General features: G+C 47.4%; 1 protein-coding gene across 6 annotated transcripts in view; it reads left to right on the top strand.

Moving 5' to 3' along the window:
- The window catches only part of LOC144767988 (guanylate-binding protein 3-like), a 232613-nt gene extending 215352 nt beyond the window's left edge, over window positions 1-17261 (top strand). For 3 of the 6 annotated variants that reach the window (XR_013598404.1, XR_013598405.1, XR_013598406.1), the window contains 2 exons: window positions 14986-16224; window positions 16269-17261. Coding sequence is in view for 3 of the 6 variants with exons in the window: in XM_078651367.1 (XP_078507493.1) it covers window positions 14986-15443 (458 nt within the window). In the remaining 3 variants the exon portion in view is untranslated. Of the gene's footprint in view, window positions 1-14985 lie in introns of all 6 variants that reach the window. The other 3 variants (XM_078651367.1, XM_078651368.1, XM_078651369.1) reach the window with 1 other exon arrangement.
- The last annotated feature ends 714 nt before the right edge of the window (window positions 17262-17975 follow it).

Below are 17975 nucleotides of genomic sequence, written 5' to 3' on the forward strand. Positions count from 1 at the left end.
TAGGTGAACACTTCGTTTGTGAGTCTGGGTACCACCAACCCACGGACCAGGAGTCAATTTAGATTGGTCCTGTCTAGATACTACCCCAGCAATGGTACTCACCGGGCAGCACGGAACGGAAAGCCTCGGACTGGACTGGACTGATGGCGACGAACTTCGGACTTCGGACTTCAGTTACGGGTGGGCCTCCGGATACCTCGGACCTTGGACTCTCGGCTTGGGCTCTGGTCGGGACTCGCCGCGTTCCTCCACCGTCTCGTTTGGATGCTGGACCGCCTCCTCCGTCTCCTCCGTGGGCCTGAGGGATACTTGAAGCAGAAATATCTGCACTTGGCCAGTATGGTTCCGTCACGACTGCAGAGGGTCAGGGGGTCGGCGTGGCTTCACCGACGCGTGGGGAAAGGGCAAGTCCCTGTTCGGGCGCCATTATGTGGTAAATAAATAAATAATACCCTATTTTTGACTAGGCATATATCATAACAGATAGCTCAATAAATAAGAGTCAAGATTCGAGGTAGTAGGAGTTTCTGCAGGTTTATTACAGCATAAGGACAGGATCAGGACAACCTGCATAGGAACAGAATGGCAGGGCTAGAGTGGCCCGGCAGGGCTAGAGTGGCCCGGCAGGGCTAGAGTGGCCCGGCAGCTGCCGGGGCTGGGTCTGGGATGAGCGCGCTAACTTTTGATAACAATACACGAGCATATATACATAGCGCAAACACATAGCATTACATTGCAGTAGGCGTAGCAGTGGGTGGAACAGAAGGCATGACGCGTAGCAGTCGCGAAAGATAACAGTAAAAGTAGGTGTAACTGGGCGTATACATAGACATGTGGTGCAGACGTAACAGAATATGTCATGAATGGGGCGGAAACATTGGAGGGGGCTACCTAAGGAGCCGGGACCTCTAACCTGGTGGTGCGCGTAAACTGGCAATGACGTATCACTAGGAGAAGCTGGGGGCTATGAACTCTGTGCTAGGAGCAGAGACTAAAGTCTGGAGGGTCGGAGCGACATGTACCTAAACCCTATCTAGTATCTGATGTTTAGGGAACATGTTGATATAAACTAGAAGTCATGAGGGGAAAAGCTAACTTGACTCTAAGACTGGACCATGCATTATTCTACATGTAGTGCGTGATGAAGAATATTAAATGACCAGTAAATACAGTATTTCTTCTAACATGGAGACGTGAAGGCTAGACAATGACGGAAACTATTGATGCAGTTCAGTAGCTTAGGAATGCAGAGAAGGAGGACTAAACTGATAGCTGGAATCATAACATACTCTTGGCAGACTCAGAGGCAGAGCCAGGCTGCACCGGGCACTGTGAGGCAGGAAGCAAGTGAAAGGTCGAGGATACAGGTGGGGGCTGTATCGCTCCTCAACGAGGCTTCAGGAGACAGGAGCTGAATCTAGTGTCCGGGCCCTGTTGAGGCCTGGAAACGGGGACTTTATAATGAAATAACGTGCACACTGAGAAACGTGGCAACGTAGCTTTACATAGGCCTGATATCCGTAGTATTCACGAGGACTGGAAACTGGCATACTAGAGGTGGACACAACTATAATTGCGTCATTAATCGGACATGGGGAATAACATATGCATATTGGTCATGCACACATAACATATGATGGATGAGGCGTAGGGACACAGAACATGGCAAAATTTACTTTTCCACAGCACAGCAGTCCTTCTTCTTGAAAGAGTCCCCAGAGGTCCCGAAGTGCTCTGTAGAGTTTGTGTCTGAGGTCCAATATTTATGCCTGTTGCCCACTTTGAAATGGAAAAAAGTTATAGAGGTTTCCACACCCCTGAGGTGTCAGACATCCTCTTTCTCCCTGTCCTGGCCTCAACGTGTCTGCGATCATAATAGACAAGTTACAAACCCTTGTGCGAGTGCTCAGGCAAAGTCTTAATGATGTGCAAGATTTGTAGGTGATATCTCTTCTCCCTCATTAAATCATCCAACCAACACTTATCTTCCCTTTGTCTCATTGTCTGGGAGCAATGCACAAAGCCCAATTGCCAGTTACACCTGGTAATGTGACCAAGATCAGGCTGCAGGCACCAAATTGTAAGGTCAAGAAAAAGGCAGTTTTCAAAAAGTGGCATTTTCGGAATTATGCTTAAAAATATGAATTTACCATTAAATACAGATTTTCATTAGTATTGTTTGGACAACAAACTTGACTTGTCTACCTGCTCGCAATTGTAGTTTTTTTTAATTGAGATGTTGCATAGACATCAGAGAACATTAACAGTTCACATAACAGTGCTGCATTGTTTACAGTATTATTAATAGTTCAGTGCATTGCCAGTGACATTCGTACCTTGTTGTCCTCATAGTGTGGGTTCGGAAGAGCATCTATAGTCCTGAAATGAATTTATCATCCTTAATATTGTGTCACCCGTGTGCCTGTGTTTTTCACAATGTATCTGCCAACATGGATGGGGTGGTATTTTCTCATTGCGTCCGACATGGGTTAATATATCTCGTCTATATCTATATGCTCTAGCCAGCTCGTGAACGGGACCCATATATCCTCGTGCGGGATCTTTCAGGCAGGAGCTCCCAGTAACAGGTCAGTTGGTCCCTGCAATAGGTTATATCCCGTACCCAGGCTTGCGTTGTTGGAGGGGTTGCTGCTCCCCAATGTAGTGCAACCTGTCTTTTTCCTAGCAATAATAACATTGCCGTTAACCGCCTAGCAGCAGGTGGGGTATCCTGTACATAGCCTAGCAGCGTCGTGATGGAGGTCCGTGATATTGACTCAATATGGTTGAGTGTTGCGGTCCAGAAAGTGGCTGTGGATCTACACTCCCGCACTACATGTAGGAAATTTGCCTCTGGGCATCTGAAGCACCAGCAGGACGCATCCGCTTTCAATCCCATGCGGTGTAACTGTGTGGGGGTGCGATATAGGCGATGAATATACTTAAAGTGGATTAGTCGTAGCCTATAGTTCGGGGATAGTTGCTTCAGCTGTCTGCAGCAGAACCTCCACTGTTCTTCCGTGATTGGTGATCCCTCATCTGCCTCCCACCTCGTGCGAGACATTGGAACAACGATTGGGGATTCTCTCTGGGTGGTCGTATAGATGTACGTGACAAGCTTGCAGGCAGCATTTACAGTTAGCATATGTTCTAGGGCTGGCAGCAGCAGGGGTGCATCGGGGAACAAGGTATATCTAGCCCGACACCTGGATCTTATTTGGTAGTAAAATAAGGTGTACAGTGCCGTTGGCTGTATGGTGCTACACATGTGTTGGAGCGTCAAAAGGTGGCTGTCTAGGAATAGATCTGTGCCATTGGTCAGTTTGTGTAGTCTTGCCCTGCTTTGTGCCTGTCTATCTAACAATGGGGCGATCAATGGGTTATTGGCTAACGGCATGGACTCCGCATATAGGTTGGGTATTTTCGCCCTTTTGCGTAACTCCTGCCATGTCCATCTCAATGCTTCTGTGGTGTTGATTTCTTCTCGTGGGTGTGTGTATTCCTTATAAAGTGCAGTGTTCAGTGGAAGCGTTGCTATGTTATAAATTTCTATGGCCACTTGGGGTTGGAAAGGTATTGGGTATAGCCATATTTGTAAATACTGGGCCTGTGCGCTATATGCGTATAGCGCAAATTCCGGGGCCCCCAAGCCGCCTTGTTCCAGGGGCAGTGTGAGTATCTCCCAAGCTATCCCAAGTTGTTTACCAGCCCATACCAGCTCTATCATAAGTGACCTGAGTCGCTTGAAAAAACATGTGGGCATTGGGATATTGTTGAATAAATATAGCAGTTTGGGAAGTATCATTTTGGCAATGGCAATGCGCCCGCCAAGGAGAGCGGTAGGTACTTCCACCTCTGTATTTTATCCTCAACCCAGTCAATCAATCAATCAATCAATCAATCAATCAATCAATCATAACACTTGTATAGCGCGCTACTCACCCGGAAGGGTCTCAAGGCGCTTGGGGGAAGGGGTCCGCTACTGCTCGAACAGCCAGGTCTTGAGTTGTCTCCTGAAGGCGAGATGGTCCTGGGTCAGCCGAAGGTGGATAGGGAGGGAGTTCCATGTCTTGGCCGCCAGGTAGGAGAAGGATCTGCCTCCGGCGGTAGCTCTTCGGATGCGTGGTACGGCGGCGAGGGCGAGGTTGGTCGACCGTAGCTGGCGGGTGGGCGTGTAGAAGGTCAGGCGGTCGTTGAGGTACTTGGGGCCCAGGTCGTGGAGAGACTTGTGTGCGTGGGTGAGGAGCCTGAACGTGATTCTCTTGTTGACGGGGAGCCAGTGCAGGTCCCTCAGGTGACCGGAGATGTGGCTGCGTCGGGGGATGTCCAGGATGAGTCGGGCGGAGGCGTTCTGGATTCTGGATTCTGGATTCCCAGTCAATCGTTCTTCCATAATTTGCTGACCCAATTTCTTGCAAGTTGCCGCTGATTCAGATCCCCAGATAGCGTACCTGGCCGTCAGCCCATGAGATCGGGTATTTGCCGTTAATCACAATTATGCCTGAGGTAAGTGGAAGAATGGTGGATTTCGCGCAGTTTACCTGGATGCCTGACATACCCCCATATTTCACTAGCTCTCTGGTTATAGGTTCAAAATTTGCCGCCAGGTCAACCAAGTACAGCGTAATATCATCGGCATACCTGGACACTATGAGTCCCCTGGTGGTAAAGCCAATGCTTCGGTTGGTGTGATGCTGTCTGATTCGGGTCGCTAATGGTTCAGTGGCTATCGCGAATAGTAGTGGCGAAAGCGGCCACCTTTGATGTGTACCCCGCATGATTTTGATGGGCTCTGATGTTAACCTATTCACCCTGATCCTGGCCGTGGTTTGGGTGTACGGTACCTTAATGTGCTGTATGAACATGGGGCTCAGTCGAAGGCGAGTTAACAAAGTGAACACAAATTTCCATTCCAAGGAATCAAATGCTTTAGTAGCATCTAGTAGTGCAGCTATTGCAGGTACATGCTGGGCTAGGTAGTGGAGTAGAGTGAACAGTGTGCCGAGGTTATACTAGGTGGATCTTTCTGGCACGAACCCTGACTGGTCCGGTCTAATTATCATTGGCAGTAGTGGCTGTAGCCTGTTGGCCAGCAGTTTGGCGAGGAGTTTTGCTTCCAGATTGATGAGGGAGAATGTTCTGTAGAATCGCAGTTAGTAGGGTCTTTACCCAGTTTTAGTAATGTAATTATGACCGCTTCTCTCATGGTCTGTGGCAAGATCCCATCCACTAGGTAGGGCCTCTTGGAACACCTCAAGAGCGAGGCCTAAGATTCTCCTCATATTCTTTGTAAAACTTGTCTGTGAAGCCGTCGGCGCCCAGGGCTTTATCCACTGGGAGGCTTTGAATTAACTGTCTGACCTCTTCAACTGTAAATGGTTTGTCAAGGTACTCACGATGAGCCCTGCCCAACCACAGGAGTTCTAATGTGTCCAGAAAGTCTGTTATCACAGAAACCTCCGGTCTGTTTGTGTTGTGTAAAGTTTTGAGTAGAAGTTTTTCATGGTGTCTAGGATTCCTGGTGCTGTTCTAGAAGGGGCCGTCTCAGGGTTGGTGAGTTCTATAATGTGGGAAGCGCTCCTCGGGGTTCTAAGGAGGTTCCCCAGTGTTTTTCAAAGTCTGTCTCCTTCCCCATATCATCTCGCCTGCGAGTATTTATTCAGGAATTTTGTTTCCCTCTCTACCTCTTTTTGGATTGCGGTTAATTTCCCCCTGATCTGCGCTAGCGGTACAGTAGCGGGGGCCTGCAAATATTGCTGCTCTAGGTCACGAATCTCTGTTTCTAACCTGTTGAGGCTGTCCCTGATGGGGGAACATCCTTTACCACGCCGATTTTACTCCGCAGTACCCTTTCAACGCGTCTTTTACAACGCAAGTCGTAACCACGACTTGCGCTGGAGGGCGCTACAGGACAAGGAATAATTTAATTTACTATCCAACACCTTCCCTACTGTACGTAGGCTGGTGTTGGAATAGTAAATGAAAAAATTCCTAAGTCCGCACCCCTCCAACGCAAGTCGTGGTAACGACTTGCGTTGTAAAAAACGCGTTGTAACGGTTTGCGTGGTAAAACCATGCGTCGTACCGTCGTATATCCTCTCTGATGTCTTTGAGTACTCCTGATGGTAGGGCTTTTCATGTCCCTCGCGTCACCACTTTAAATGCCTCCCATAAGGTGCCCATTGAGTCAACCGTGCCCGTGTTGAGTTCAAAATATTCTGTAATCTTAAGGAGCTCCTCCTTAAACATTGAATTAAGTAACGCATTAGGGGGGAACTGCCATGTGAAAGGCTGTACACATTGCTTTGGGACCTTTAGCTGGATCATGACAGGCGCATGGTCAGAATGTGTACACGGGTGGTGCACGATATCGGATGTCCAGCAATGTATGTCCCTTGATGTTAGCCAGAAATCTAGTCTGGACCATGCATTGTATTGTGTTGGTGGGTGATACATGTTCCTTTGCGGGCTGGCGGATGTAACACCCGCCCGTGTCCAACAGGTAGTGTTCTTCGATTATGTTATGCAATGTTGCTGACGCCGTTGGATGATGTGTACGGGAATCACCTATTCTGTCGTCTTGCAGTGACAGTACTAGGTTGAAGTTGCCCCCCCCCATAACAGCGCCCCTTCCGCTTGAGTTCTGTGCCAGAGCTGATTAAAATTTTCTGGGTCGGCCACATTGGCACCATAGTTATTGACAATGGTGACTTGGTGACCATGTATCGTGCCATTGAGTATTAAGTATCGCCCCTCGGGGTCTGTCTCGACCTTCTGTGTTTTCCAGGGAACACCTTTTTTTATTAAAATCGCCACCCCTCTGGAGTAGTTTGAGTATTTGAATAACCATATTTCGCCCCATCTATTGAAGTTGAGCCGTGTGTTATTCATTTTTTTTTTTAACTTTATTTATCATTTTCGAAAACACCCGGAGACATCAAAACAGTAACACAGTATGTCGAGTTGAGGAAACAAATTAATGAATACACATATCTTAAACCAACAAAAAGAACAAATCAAATTAGGATTGCACATCAATGAAGAGAATAGAGAACACAAAAGAAATAAAAAAGAAGGAAAGAGTTTTAATGCGAGAGCCAGTACTCGAAAGGGGCCCAGATCTTAAATGCCACTTGGCGCCTCCTAGTCCCCCTCAACAGGTACACTGATGATTCCAATTTATACCATGCGAGCATCCTAGCTTTCCAGTGACCGAAGGTAGGAGCCTCCGGGCTTAGCCACTGCGAAGTTATACATAACCCAATCATTGCCATTGCAACAAACAAAAATGCTCGAACATATCTTGTTGTGTTGTGTGGAGAAGTGTGGCTCAGGGGTTAGAGGCAGCAGACCCGGAAGCTGAGATCGGTCCTGGACCAGGGTTCAATTCCCCGCCTCGGCGGGTCTTGGGCTAAAAATTCAACGGACTCGATAATTCTCGCCCCGGTGCCTCCTCGACTCACGGGTTCACACTCTGCGACTCTGGGCAATAGCTTGCTTAATCTCCACAACGGCCCCTCGCGGCGGGATGCCTGACTTTCACCTTGTGGATACCCTGCTATCTCACAGGGGAATACCAGGAAGGGTTCCCTAAGCAAGCGCCGGGAAACCCACTGCGGGTAGCTGTGCGCTATATAAGCTCAACTACATTTACATTTACATTCTTTCAGCAGCACATGAATATTCATAGCCCGTTATAATTAACTCCGGAGAAATCTTGACCTGGATTTTAAGTACCTGATTGATAAAAACCTCAATATCCTTCAAAAATAGACTCAAGTTAGGGCATGAATGAAACATATGAATCACATCAGCAGCAAAAAAGTTACATCTAGAACAAGAATTCCCCATACCACCTCCCCAACTAGCAATCTTGGCAGGGGTATGATACAAATTAAACATAGCCATGTAACTTTGTGTACGCAAAGTGCCTGAAACTAAAACAGAGCCGTGTCTTATTCAGGTGCATTTCCTGTAGGAACCACTACAAAGGGGACCCCTGACAACTGATGATAGGCAGGTAGAGCAGGGGAGATAAGGAGAACCAATATACAAAAGTTACCTGCCTATATGGGATAATTCCAAAAGGCCCTAAGGAGAGGGTCCCAAAATATAGCACACAAACACCAGCACTGGCAATTGCAACTATTCAATAGTCCAACAGTCATCTTATTTTATCAAATGTATTTTTTATTTTTATTGTCATATTATCAAAACAATGCTACCAAAATTTTTATTGCAAGATGAATACATAAGAAATATAACACTCAGCAATAAATATGCATATACACAGTGTCCCACACACCTCAATCAGAGCTATCAGTCATACAAACATGCATTCAAATAAGCACATACATTCATACTACAAAACAAACAATTTCATAACATCGCAAATACATCAAGGTGGTGAAACAGCCACATGATGATCGGATGACAAGTTCTCGTGAATCATCCTGGTGGTGAGCGGAATTACAATCCACGAACACGAGATAGGTTAAACACCAACGCGCGTTTCGGTGTACAGCCCCTGTTGGGCAACACCTTCAACAGGGCGAAGATGGAAATGTGGTGTGGGACAAACAAACACACCTGTGGGTAATTGCTATAATGTATCCCACTAGCACAATCAGGAAAAGCGATCAACGAATCCACTCAAGTTTTATCCAAAATCGTCCAAGGTGCCAAGAATCAGGATTCAAATGAAACAGAAGCAGATAGCAAGCTGCCAATAGAACCACCAGTCGATAGCTACTGAGGTTCTAATGCAGATATGGAAGAGTTGGAATCAGCAGTGTTTCAAAGGGTAAAACTTTTCCTGTAGGAGACAAATATCTGCTCCATGTCTGGCAAGGTAGGAATGTATTAGTCTAGATTTCCTATGGTCGTTGAGACCGCGCACATTCCACGTGATGAACTTTAATGTGGTCATCTTAGTGTGTGTAGTTGCTTCGTGGTGTGCAGCTTAGTTGGCCCCTCCCCCATGTTCCCCTACTTGAGTGAAGTAGCCTGGCATTGTGTGAGGGTAGCGCGTAGTTGATGATAACTAGTGCGGCTATTGGCAGTATAAATGCCAGAAACCGGTCCTTGGAAGCTGGTTTCCGGTCCAGGGAAGACATGGCTTGGCAGTTCGGGCTGGACTGTTCCCATGAGGCACAGGGTCAGACTGATTTGCATATAGCCATGTCTGAACTGGGGTGGCAGAGTGTGCTAAAGAACGGTGATGGATTAAACCCAGATCTTTTGACTGGGTGTGAGTGTTTGATTGATTCAGATGCTCCGTCCATCACCACCCCCTTTTGTACCGCAGTATAAATAGCAGCAAAACATAAGAACAGTGAACTTCCCAGTTCCTCCCCCCACCCACACCAACCCCCCCATCAGGTTGTGTTTCCATCCTGTCTATCTAACCCAACTTTGATGATCTCCTACGCCGACGACACCCAGCAACATCATCTCCTACGCCGACGACACCCAGCTGATTCTCTCCCTCACCAACGACCCCACCGCCGCCAGAGCCAACCTTCACGAAGGGATGACAGACGTAGCCAAGTGGATGATGAACAGTCGCCGGAAGTCTTCATCCTGGGATCTTCACCCTCCGCCTGGGACGACTCCTGGTGGCCCCCCGCCCTCTGCAGCGCACCCAAACCAACAGACCACGCACGCAACCTGGGCTTCATCCTGGACTCCTCCCTCTCCATGACCAGACAAATCAACGCCGTCTCCTTGTCATGCTTCAACATCCTGCGCATGCTACGTAATATCTTCCGGTGGATCCTCACCGAGACCAGGAAGACGGTCACCCAGGCCCTCGTCACCAGCCGTCTGGACTACGGCAACTCCCTCTACGCCGGTATCACCGCCAAACTCCAGAAGAGACTCCAGCGGATCCAGAACGCCTCAGCACGACTCATCCTGGACATCTCCCGTTGCAGCCACATCTCCGGACACCTGAGAGACCTGCACTGGCTCCCGGTCAACAAGAGAATCACCTTCCGTCTCCTCACCCACGCACACAAAGCACTACACAACCAAGGCCCCGGATACCTCAACAGCCGCCTCAACTTCTACGCTCCCACACGCCAGCTTCGATCGACCAGCCACGCCCTCGCCGCCGTCCCCCGCGTCCGAAGAGCCACCAGAGGAGGAAGGTCCTTCTCCTACCTGGCCGCCAAGACTTGGAACTCCCTCCCGACCCACCTCCGCCTGACCCAGGACCACCTCGCCTTCAGGAAGCAGCTCAAGACCTGGCTGTTCGAGCAGTAGCGGACCCCCCCCTCCCCTAGCGCCTTGAGACCCTCCGGGTGAGTAGTGCGCTATATAAATGCTGTGATTGATTGATTGATTGATGATAGCGACCTAGGCGAGCCTAGGGCTGGTGGGAATTCTCCCTGGGGGATTGGAAGCACGGGCATATGCCCTGCCTTGCGTGACCGAGCATGATATAGGTTAGTCTCAATTACTTAGAGTTTACATTTGAATCAGTACAGTTGCCCAGTCGGAGCTATAACACATCAGTCTAGTTGTTTAGTCCATCAGGCGTTACAGAATGAAGTGGAGATAGTCAAACTACAGCTGTATTGTCTTCGAGCAGCTTAACACCGAAGCAGGCAGTTTTAAATCCATGGTGTTGCCCTCAGTCATTGTCGCCCAGACTGCTACACTGCGATCCTTCAACGTTGCGCCTCGCCGCTTTTCATTTTATCAGTTCAGTATTGGCATAATTGCATGCAGCGCTTGGGTCCGTGAATATGAAGGGTTTACCATCCGTTTGCACACGTAGTTTTGCAGGGTATAGCAATGCATATTTGATGTCTGCCTGTTTCAGTAGCTTTTTGGTCTGGATGAATTCCTGGCATACCAATTGCACTTGTTGCGTGAAGTCCGGGTTCATAGTTATTGTATTTCCCTGATAGTGGAGCACCCCTTTCTCACGAGCAAGTCGCAGCACTGTGTCCCTGTCTCAATAGTTTAGAAGACGGGCAAGTATCGGACGTGCCGGAGTGCCTGGTTGTGGTCTTGGGCCTAATGTGCGATGCACACGCTCCTCTAGGAACATGGCCGATGGGTCGCTCCTGAATAGGACATGCAGCATATTTTCCACATATTTTTCCATGCTTGTGATGTTTGTGGACTCTGGAATTCCAATGACGCGCACGTTGTTGTGGCGGTACCTCGACCTCCAAATCTTCATTTTTGGCTTTTATTAAATGAAGTACTTTGTCTATACGCATGCGTTTCTGTTTGTTGGTCGTCAGTGTGCGATACTCGTGTCTCCAGTGTATCTAACCTATCTTCATGTTTGTCTACCCTCTGCGTAACGCTATCTAGGCGTGCCACCATTGAGTCTAGTTTAGAGTCCATTTTCTGCAGGCTAGCCTGCACCACCTTCAGCATGGATCTTAGGTCCTCTTCCTGCTCTGTAGCCATAGAGGCCCCTGTCGTCTCGTCAGGTTGCGGGGAGCAGCCTTCATGCTGTCTCGTCGCCCTTTTATCGAAAGTTAGTTTAGGCTGTTTACCATCCAGCTTCCCCATCTCGCATCCCTGTGGAGAGGGTCTGACTGCCAGCAGTGGACACTGAGAGTTCCTGCAGCCTGGGTGCCCCAAAGGCAGGGGTCTACATGCCCAAGTGCATGTTTCTCGACCACTTTGCGCTGTTTAAGTTTGCAGCTAGTCTACAGGCAGCACAAATTCTGTGTAATGGGCTGTGGATCGGGCCTGGTGGCCTTTTGTAGACTGCACTCCAACACGTTGCTTGCGATGACTAATGGCTTCTCTTCCTGGCCTTATGGGTGGCAGGGCTTGGGTGTTCTAATGGCACCTTGTGATTTTCTCTGCTTTCCCCCTGATTCCTGAGTGCCCCCAATATCTGCCGATTCCTGTCCCGTGCATTGCCAGCTGATCTCCGTGGGGCCTTTCCCATCTGTTTTCACGGTATGCAACGTTTACAGCGAAATTTTTACAACGCACTACCATTACAACGCAGGTATTACCACGCATACCATTACAACGCATTGCGCTGGGGGGCGCTCTAGGGTAAGTAATACGTTTAATTTTCTATCCAACACCTTCCCTAGTGTCCACGGGGACTGGAGTTGGAATAGAAAATTATACTTACCACTATCCAGCACCTCTAAGCGCTATGCGTTGTAACGGTATTCGTTGTAAATACCGCGTTGTAAAGGTATGCGTGGTAAAAGTATGCGTTGTAACGTCATACATCCGTTTTCACCCTCTACTATTGTACGTGGTGCAGGCACTCCACGTTGTTCCTCACTCAGCCTCGGGCAGTTGCTGCTGCATGTAGCGGAGCCCACACCAGCTAGGAGACGCCCGCCGTCAGGGCAGGAGTAGCCCTCACAGCAGGTCCCCGGCCCCAGCGTGCAGCGCCGCCTGCCCCGAACATGCACCCGCGACTCATCAGTGCTGCCGGAGCGGTGCTCTTCCTTCTTCATCGCTGGAGGCGGCGGCTACAGCTTGCAGGCTTGAGGCTCTCGTCTCCCCCGCTCTGCAACGCAGCGGCCTCCGGTATCCCAGGTCCTGCTGGATCGCTGGGTCTGCAGGTGCCACGCCCACCGTAGGTCCGGGCCTCTGTCGGTGCCGCGCGTCGCAGACCTCACCAGGCCCAGAAGCTCCCCAAGTGCGAATGCAGGGATACAAGGCTCTCAGGGCTCCGGAGACTCTCGATTTCTGTTACCCAGCTTCAGGGCTGCATCTGGGCTTCGGTTCAGCGAGGATTTGCCCGGATAAATTGCGGATAATCTGGCCGGGCCGGCAGAGCCCTCTTAGTGAGCGGCCATATTGCATCTCGGCTTTTCCATGCCCTCCTCCCAATTGTAGGATAAGGTAACTCCAAAATTATCCAATGGGAGAGGCAGGCCTTGAAATACTGAAAAACAAGTTTAGGAATCTTTCATACCAGGACATGTAAAAATTGAAAGACTGAACCTTGTCCCCTGGGCGGTTCAGAGCCTACCCTAGGTGTGACTTATATGTATTAAAAGGTAAGGTTTAGGCCTGGCAAAAAATGTATTGCACATATATGGTGGTGAGATGCACACGTTTGTACTCTTATTTTATCAGTCTTTTTTAACTCTGTTTATCTGCTTCAGACCTATTATGTCGTGCAATGCGAGGTACGCGCTCCGCCCGATTGGGCTTGCAAATTAGAAACTAATACACGGGGACCCAGTTAGATCCCTTTATACGCAGCACAGCCTTGCCTGTCGCTCCAATTAATCCAATAAATCAAGTTTATCAATATATATTCTTCAATTTATGAACTCTTTAATTCTATTCCTTTTCTTCTTTTTCCATTTTTAATCGATTTATTTTATCCATGCCCAAATTTGCTTCAAGAATAATTACAAACAGGAGGTGTTTCCACATGTCACGACTTTATTTATAATTGCACCCAATGCATTTCTAAATTTCAAATTTAGAAATGGATTGAACTTGCGTCTCAGACTGATGTTTTTAAAGTTATGCTTGTCACGATACTCTTGACGAAGGGAAATCCTTTTTCCCGAAATGCATTGGGTGCATTTGTAAATAAAGTTGTGACATGTGGAAACACCTCCTGTTTGTAATTATTCTTGAAGCAAATTTGGGCATGGATAAAATAAATCGATTAAAAATGTAAAAGAAGACAAGGAATAGAATTAAAGAGTACATAAATTAAAGAATATATATTGATAAACTTGATTTATTGGATTCATTGGAGCAAAGGCCAAGGCTGTGCTGCGTGCAAAGGGATCTAACTGGGTCCCGGTGGATTAGTTTCTAAAAATGTATTGTGCCAGGACGAAAAGGCAGTTTAAGACTCCCCATAGAGGAAGCAACGGCAGCCCTGAGACATGTTTAATGGGCTACTTAAGTGGGTGGCACAATCAGTGCTGCAGGCCCAGTAGCAAAACACACAAGATGATGGACGAAATGTTGCACAATGGCAAAACATTCACCCCCAGTCACAGATCTGGGTTTAATCCATTGTTATTTTGCTCACGCAGCCACCCCAGTTCAGACATGGCCATATGCAAATCAGTCTTGACCCTGTGCCTCAGGGGAACAGTCCAGCCCGAACTGGGCTGGACTGTTCCCATGAGGCAGTATTTCCAAACTGGGTAGGCATATTGGGCAAAGGAACAATGGATTTAACCCAGATCTTTTGACTGGGGAAAATGTTTGCATTCTCAGCATTCCGTCCATCATTTGTTTGCTGTAACACTTTTCACCCTAAGTGGGATGGGTATGCCCAGACGTGGGTCCCTTGCTCACTGTGCCACTGGATTCAAGCTAGCCTGGCTGAAGAAGGGTGACATACCCTGAAACCGGTCCCAGGATGCTTGTTTCCGGCCCAGGGAGGACCTGGCCTGGCAGTTGGGTCTGGACTGTTCCCATGGGGCACAGGGTCAAGACTGATATGCATATGGCTGGGTCCAAACTGGGGTGGCGTAGTGGGCAAAGGAACAATGGATTTAACCCAGAACTTTTGACTGGAGGAGAATGTTTGCATTGTCAGCATTCCGTCCATAATTTGTTTGCTGGCCCAGTAGTAGCATGTAACTTACAGGCCCTGGGTACAGTCAGTACCACTTTACTAGGAACTAACAGGTAAATTAAATGTGCCAGTTGGGTGTAAGCCAATGCTAACATGTTTTAAAGAGAGTGCACAAATACTTTAGCAGTGGTTAAGTGGGTAGAGTCCTAAAAAGACAACAGGTTCAGAAAAACAGGAGAGGGCAGACAGAAGGTTTGGGGCTGACCCTGCAGAACGGGCCAAGTCCAACAGCAAGTTATTATATTCCCAATTTACAACTTTACATCTGCGTTATAAACTTTCTGAATGTCAAATTTGACAACTCTGGGCAATAATTCTAGCAATTGTTTGTATTATATATCTTTTTCTGACCTTTCTGGTGTTGAGGGGATTTAAGAAATTTGCTTTCACCAGTCTTTTCTCATTCTTTACCATTTCATTACTAGATGAGAAGGAGAGGGTGGCTCTGATGGAGCAGGAGAAGAAGGTGGCAGAGGAGGAGAATTTGCAGGCGGAGAAGCTGCTGAAGGACCAGGAGCGCAGCCACCAGGAGAGCATGGCACAACTGCAGCGTAAGATGGAGGAGGAGGCAGAGAACATCAAGAAGGAAGCGGAGGAGGCACTAGAGAGTAAACTAAAGCTCTATAAGGAGATGCTGGAGAAGGGCTTCCAAGAAAAGGCCGAGATGATGGAGAGTGAAATCTCCACCCTGAGGAATGAGGTCAGCGAGGCCAAGAACAATAATTATATTGTGGGTTTTATTCAAGATCTCTGGATACAGCTGTCGCATATTGCTGATATAGTAGACACATTGAGACAACAAAGATGTTTATGCAGCAGAGGGCAAAGGCGGAGGCAGAGGCGGAGGCAGAGGCAGGCGTACAACGAGACGGTAGGAGTATGATTGAGACTGGCCAACAATATTGGTTCTGCCCTTTACTTTCTCACCTGCACTGGTGGAAAGTGTCTTGCATTTTTTCCAACAGTAAATCTTGCCAATAGTCTAACATTTGTCTGTGTCACACAGGAACTTCCCAGACACTATGATGGGTGACTGCCCTTTCCAGCATTTTTATTTTTGCAGAGTTTTATATAGCGCGAACTAGAACCGAACCCAATCAGTTATCAGAGCGCTTTACATAGCACCAGTTATGTTACATGAGGACACACTTTCACTTTTTATTTTTTTTAGGCACGGGGAGATTAAGTGATTTGTCCAGAATCACAGGGGCTTTTTGGCGTCGTTACCGAGACTCGAACCCAGATCCCCAGGTCCGAGGTCGAGCGCCTTAGCCGTTAGGCCAACCCCTCTCCCATTGCTTCTTCATTGCTTCTTGATGTTGGAGGAAGCTCCACACAACTAGGGGAACCTTCTAGAACCTCGGTGATTGTGGTGTCTAGTGGAGTTTTCTCTTTTGCACTGCCCAAGGGACAATGATTATTTTCCCAAGAATGTATTTTTCTGTCTTGAAATGATATATAGGATCACAGTGGGAAAATAAATGATCCTAATTAGATAGCGACTCTCCACTTATACTCCTAGAGTTTCTTGTTTCCTAAAGTTTGGTTTCTGCCTCTTTTAGCACAAACGTGCATCTCGAGCGGAGTTCAAAGGGTCATATTAACAAGGGCTTCATCTCTGCTTTTTTGGCTTTAAAAGCCAAAAAAGCGAAGATAAAACTATTGCCCTATTTACAAGAGGGTGCTAACATTCATAATCGCATGTTAGCACCCTCTTTCCCGACGCCTCCCTTTGCCTCTCTAATGAGATGTAAAGTAGGCCTCACTGGGCAGTACAACCTTGCAAATATCACTGATGTGCACATCGCGATATTTACAAGGCTGCCCCAGCATTTTAGCAGACGTTGGTTTTTGGAAAAAACTGCTGTTTTCGCCAAAAACTAACGTCTGCTAAAATCCTGACTTACCCATCCCTAACATTGGGGTGGATTATGCTGATACGACCCTGTGGGTCGCATCAGCACGGGTCGTATCAGCAAGGTTATCACCCTTTTGCAGGGAACACCGCTGGAAAACCAGCGATGTTCCCTGCAAAACGGCGATTTCCCCCACTATCTCTGGAATTTTTATCGCCCTGGAGCAACGCGTTGTTGATAACGCGCTACCAGGGCGATAAATTCTAGAGATAGACGGCGATGAGTAACAAAGCCCAAAGCATGCTTTGTGTTATTCATCGCTGTTCCTTGCTGATATGCCCCAAAGTGCCTTCAGCTCCTGTATTTAAGTAGGCGTTTACCGCTAGGCATTATCTGGTCTTGACTACCTTTTCATAACATTTGTCTGGGTTAATTACATGTGTAAATACCGTTTGTGCGCGTCATTCTCCATTAATTTGCACAAAGTGTAAATCTGTTGTAAATTTTATATGTGGCATGGTTATTTTCCCTCTTTTGTTTGTAAATAGGTGTTACTGACCCTGCAAGAGTTTTATCAACAGGAGAATTTGTTATGCACATTTAGAGCTCAATTGATAAGGAATTCTGAAAGAAGCCAATGTTAAAATGACACTTGACCCACATGCTACTGTAATTCTCAAAGTAAATGTATATATGCAGCTCTCATGTTTTCATAATGGTTCCTAGGCTGCAATGCATTCATTTTCTGTATATTTACAGCACTGTTACTTTGTTGGCATATGCATTACATTTTGTATATTAGAATCAAATAAATAAATTATGTTTTTTCAATTTAAAGTTTCAAATCTTGGTGCCCCTCTCTATTTTCTAGATTTATTAGCACCTTTGTTGCAGTGTATGAGTCACTTAGTGCAAGGAGGAACATTTGATTGGCCACAGAACTGATGACTGTTAAGACTGATCAATCCAGCATCCCTAAAGCCAGGACATGGATCTGAAAGCCTCCTCCTCTCCAGACCTACAATGCCTCAAACTCTGCCTGCACCTCATCCAGACCTGGAGGAACAGCACCCACCTGCAGCTGGAGCCCACCGAGAGAGGGTTCAGGCGCAGACATTGGGGTATTCATGCCAGGGCAAAGGGGTCACACTAAAGGCCCACTCCATAAAATTTCAGCCATTTTGGAGAAGTCTGATATTTGTATCAGGGTTCATTGCAGGCAGGTCATGGGCTAAAATACAGTGTTATCGCAGAACTGCAAGACACCACCTGGAATAGAGAATAATGAGAAATCAATGGGATAAATGTTTAGCTTGCAGTGGACTGGTTATGTAAGTCTCCCTTGAAGGGATGTTGATTTCTTTACATTATTCATTGTGATTTATATCTGAAAGATATACTGTTTTGGTCACACTAAGATGTGACCAAAGAGAGATGGTTCGAAAAAGAGCGCTGTTTATTGTCTCAGCAACATGGGCCCCTTGGTGCACGAAGCAGTGGCCCTCATTTATGAGGGCTTGCACCACTGTTGAATCACTTTTTTGTGATGCTGTGGCTGC

This window comes from Lissotriton helveticus, chromosome 7 (genome assembly GCF_964261635.1).
Source record: "Lissotriton helveticus chromosome 7, aLisHel1.1, whole genome shotgun sequence".
NCBI classification, from domain to species: Eukaryota; Metazoa; Chordata; class Amphibia; order Caudata; family Salamandridae; genus Lissotriton; species Lissotriton helveticus.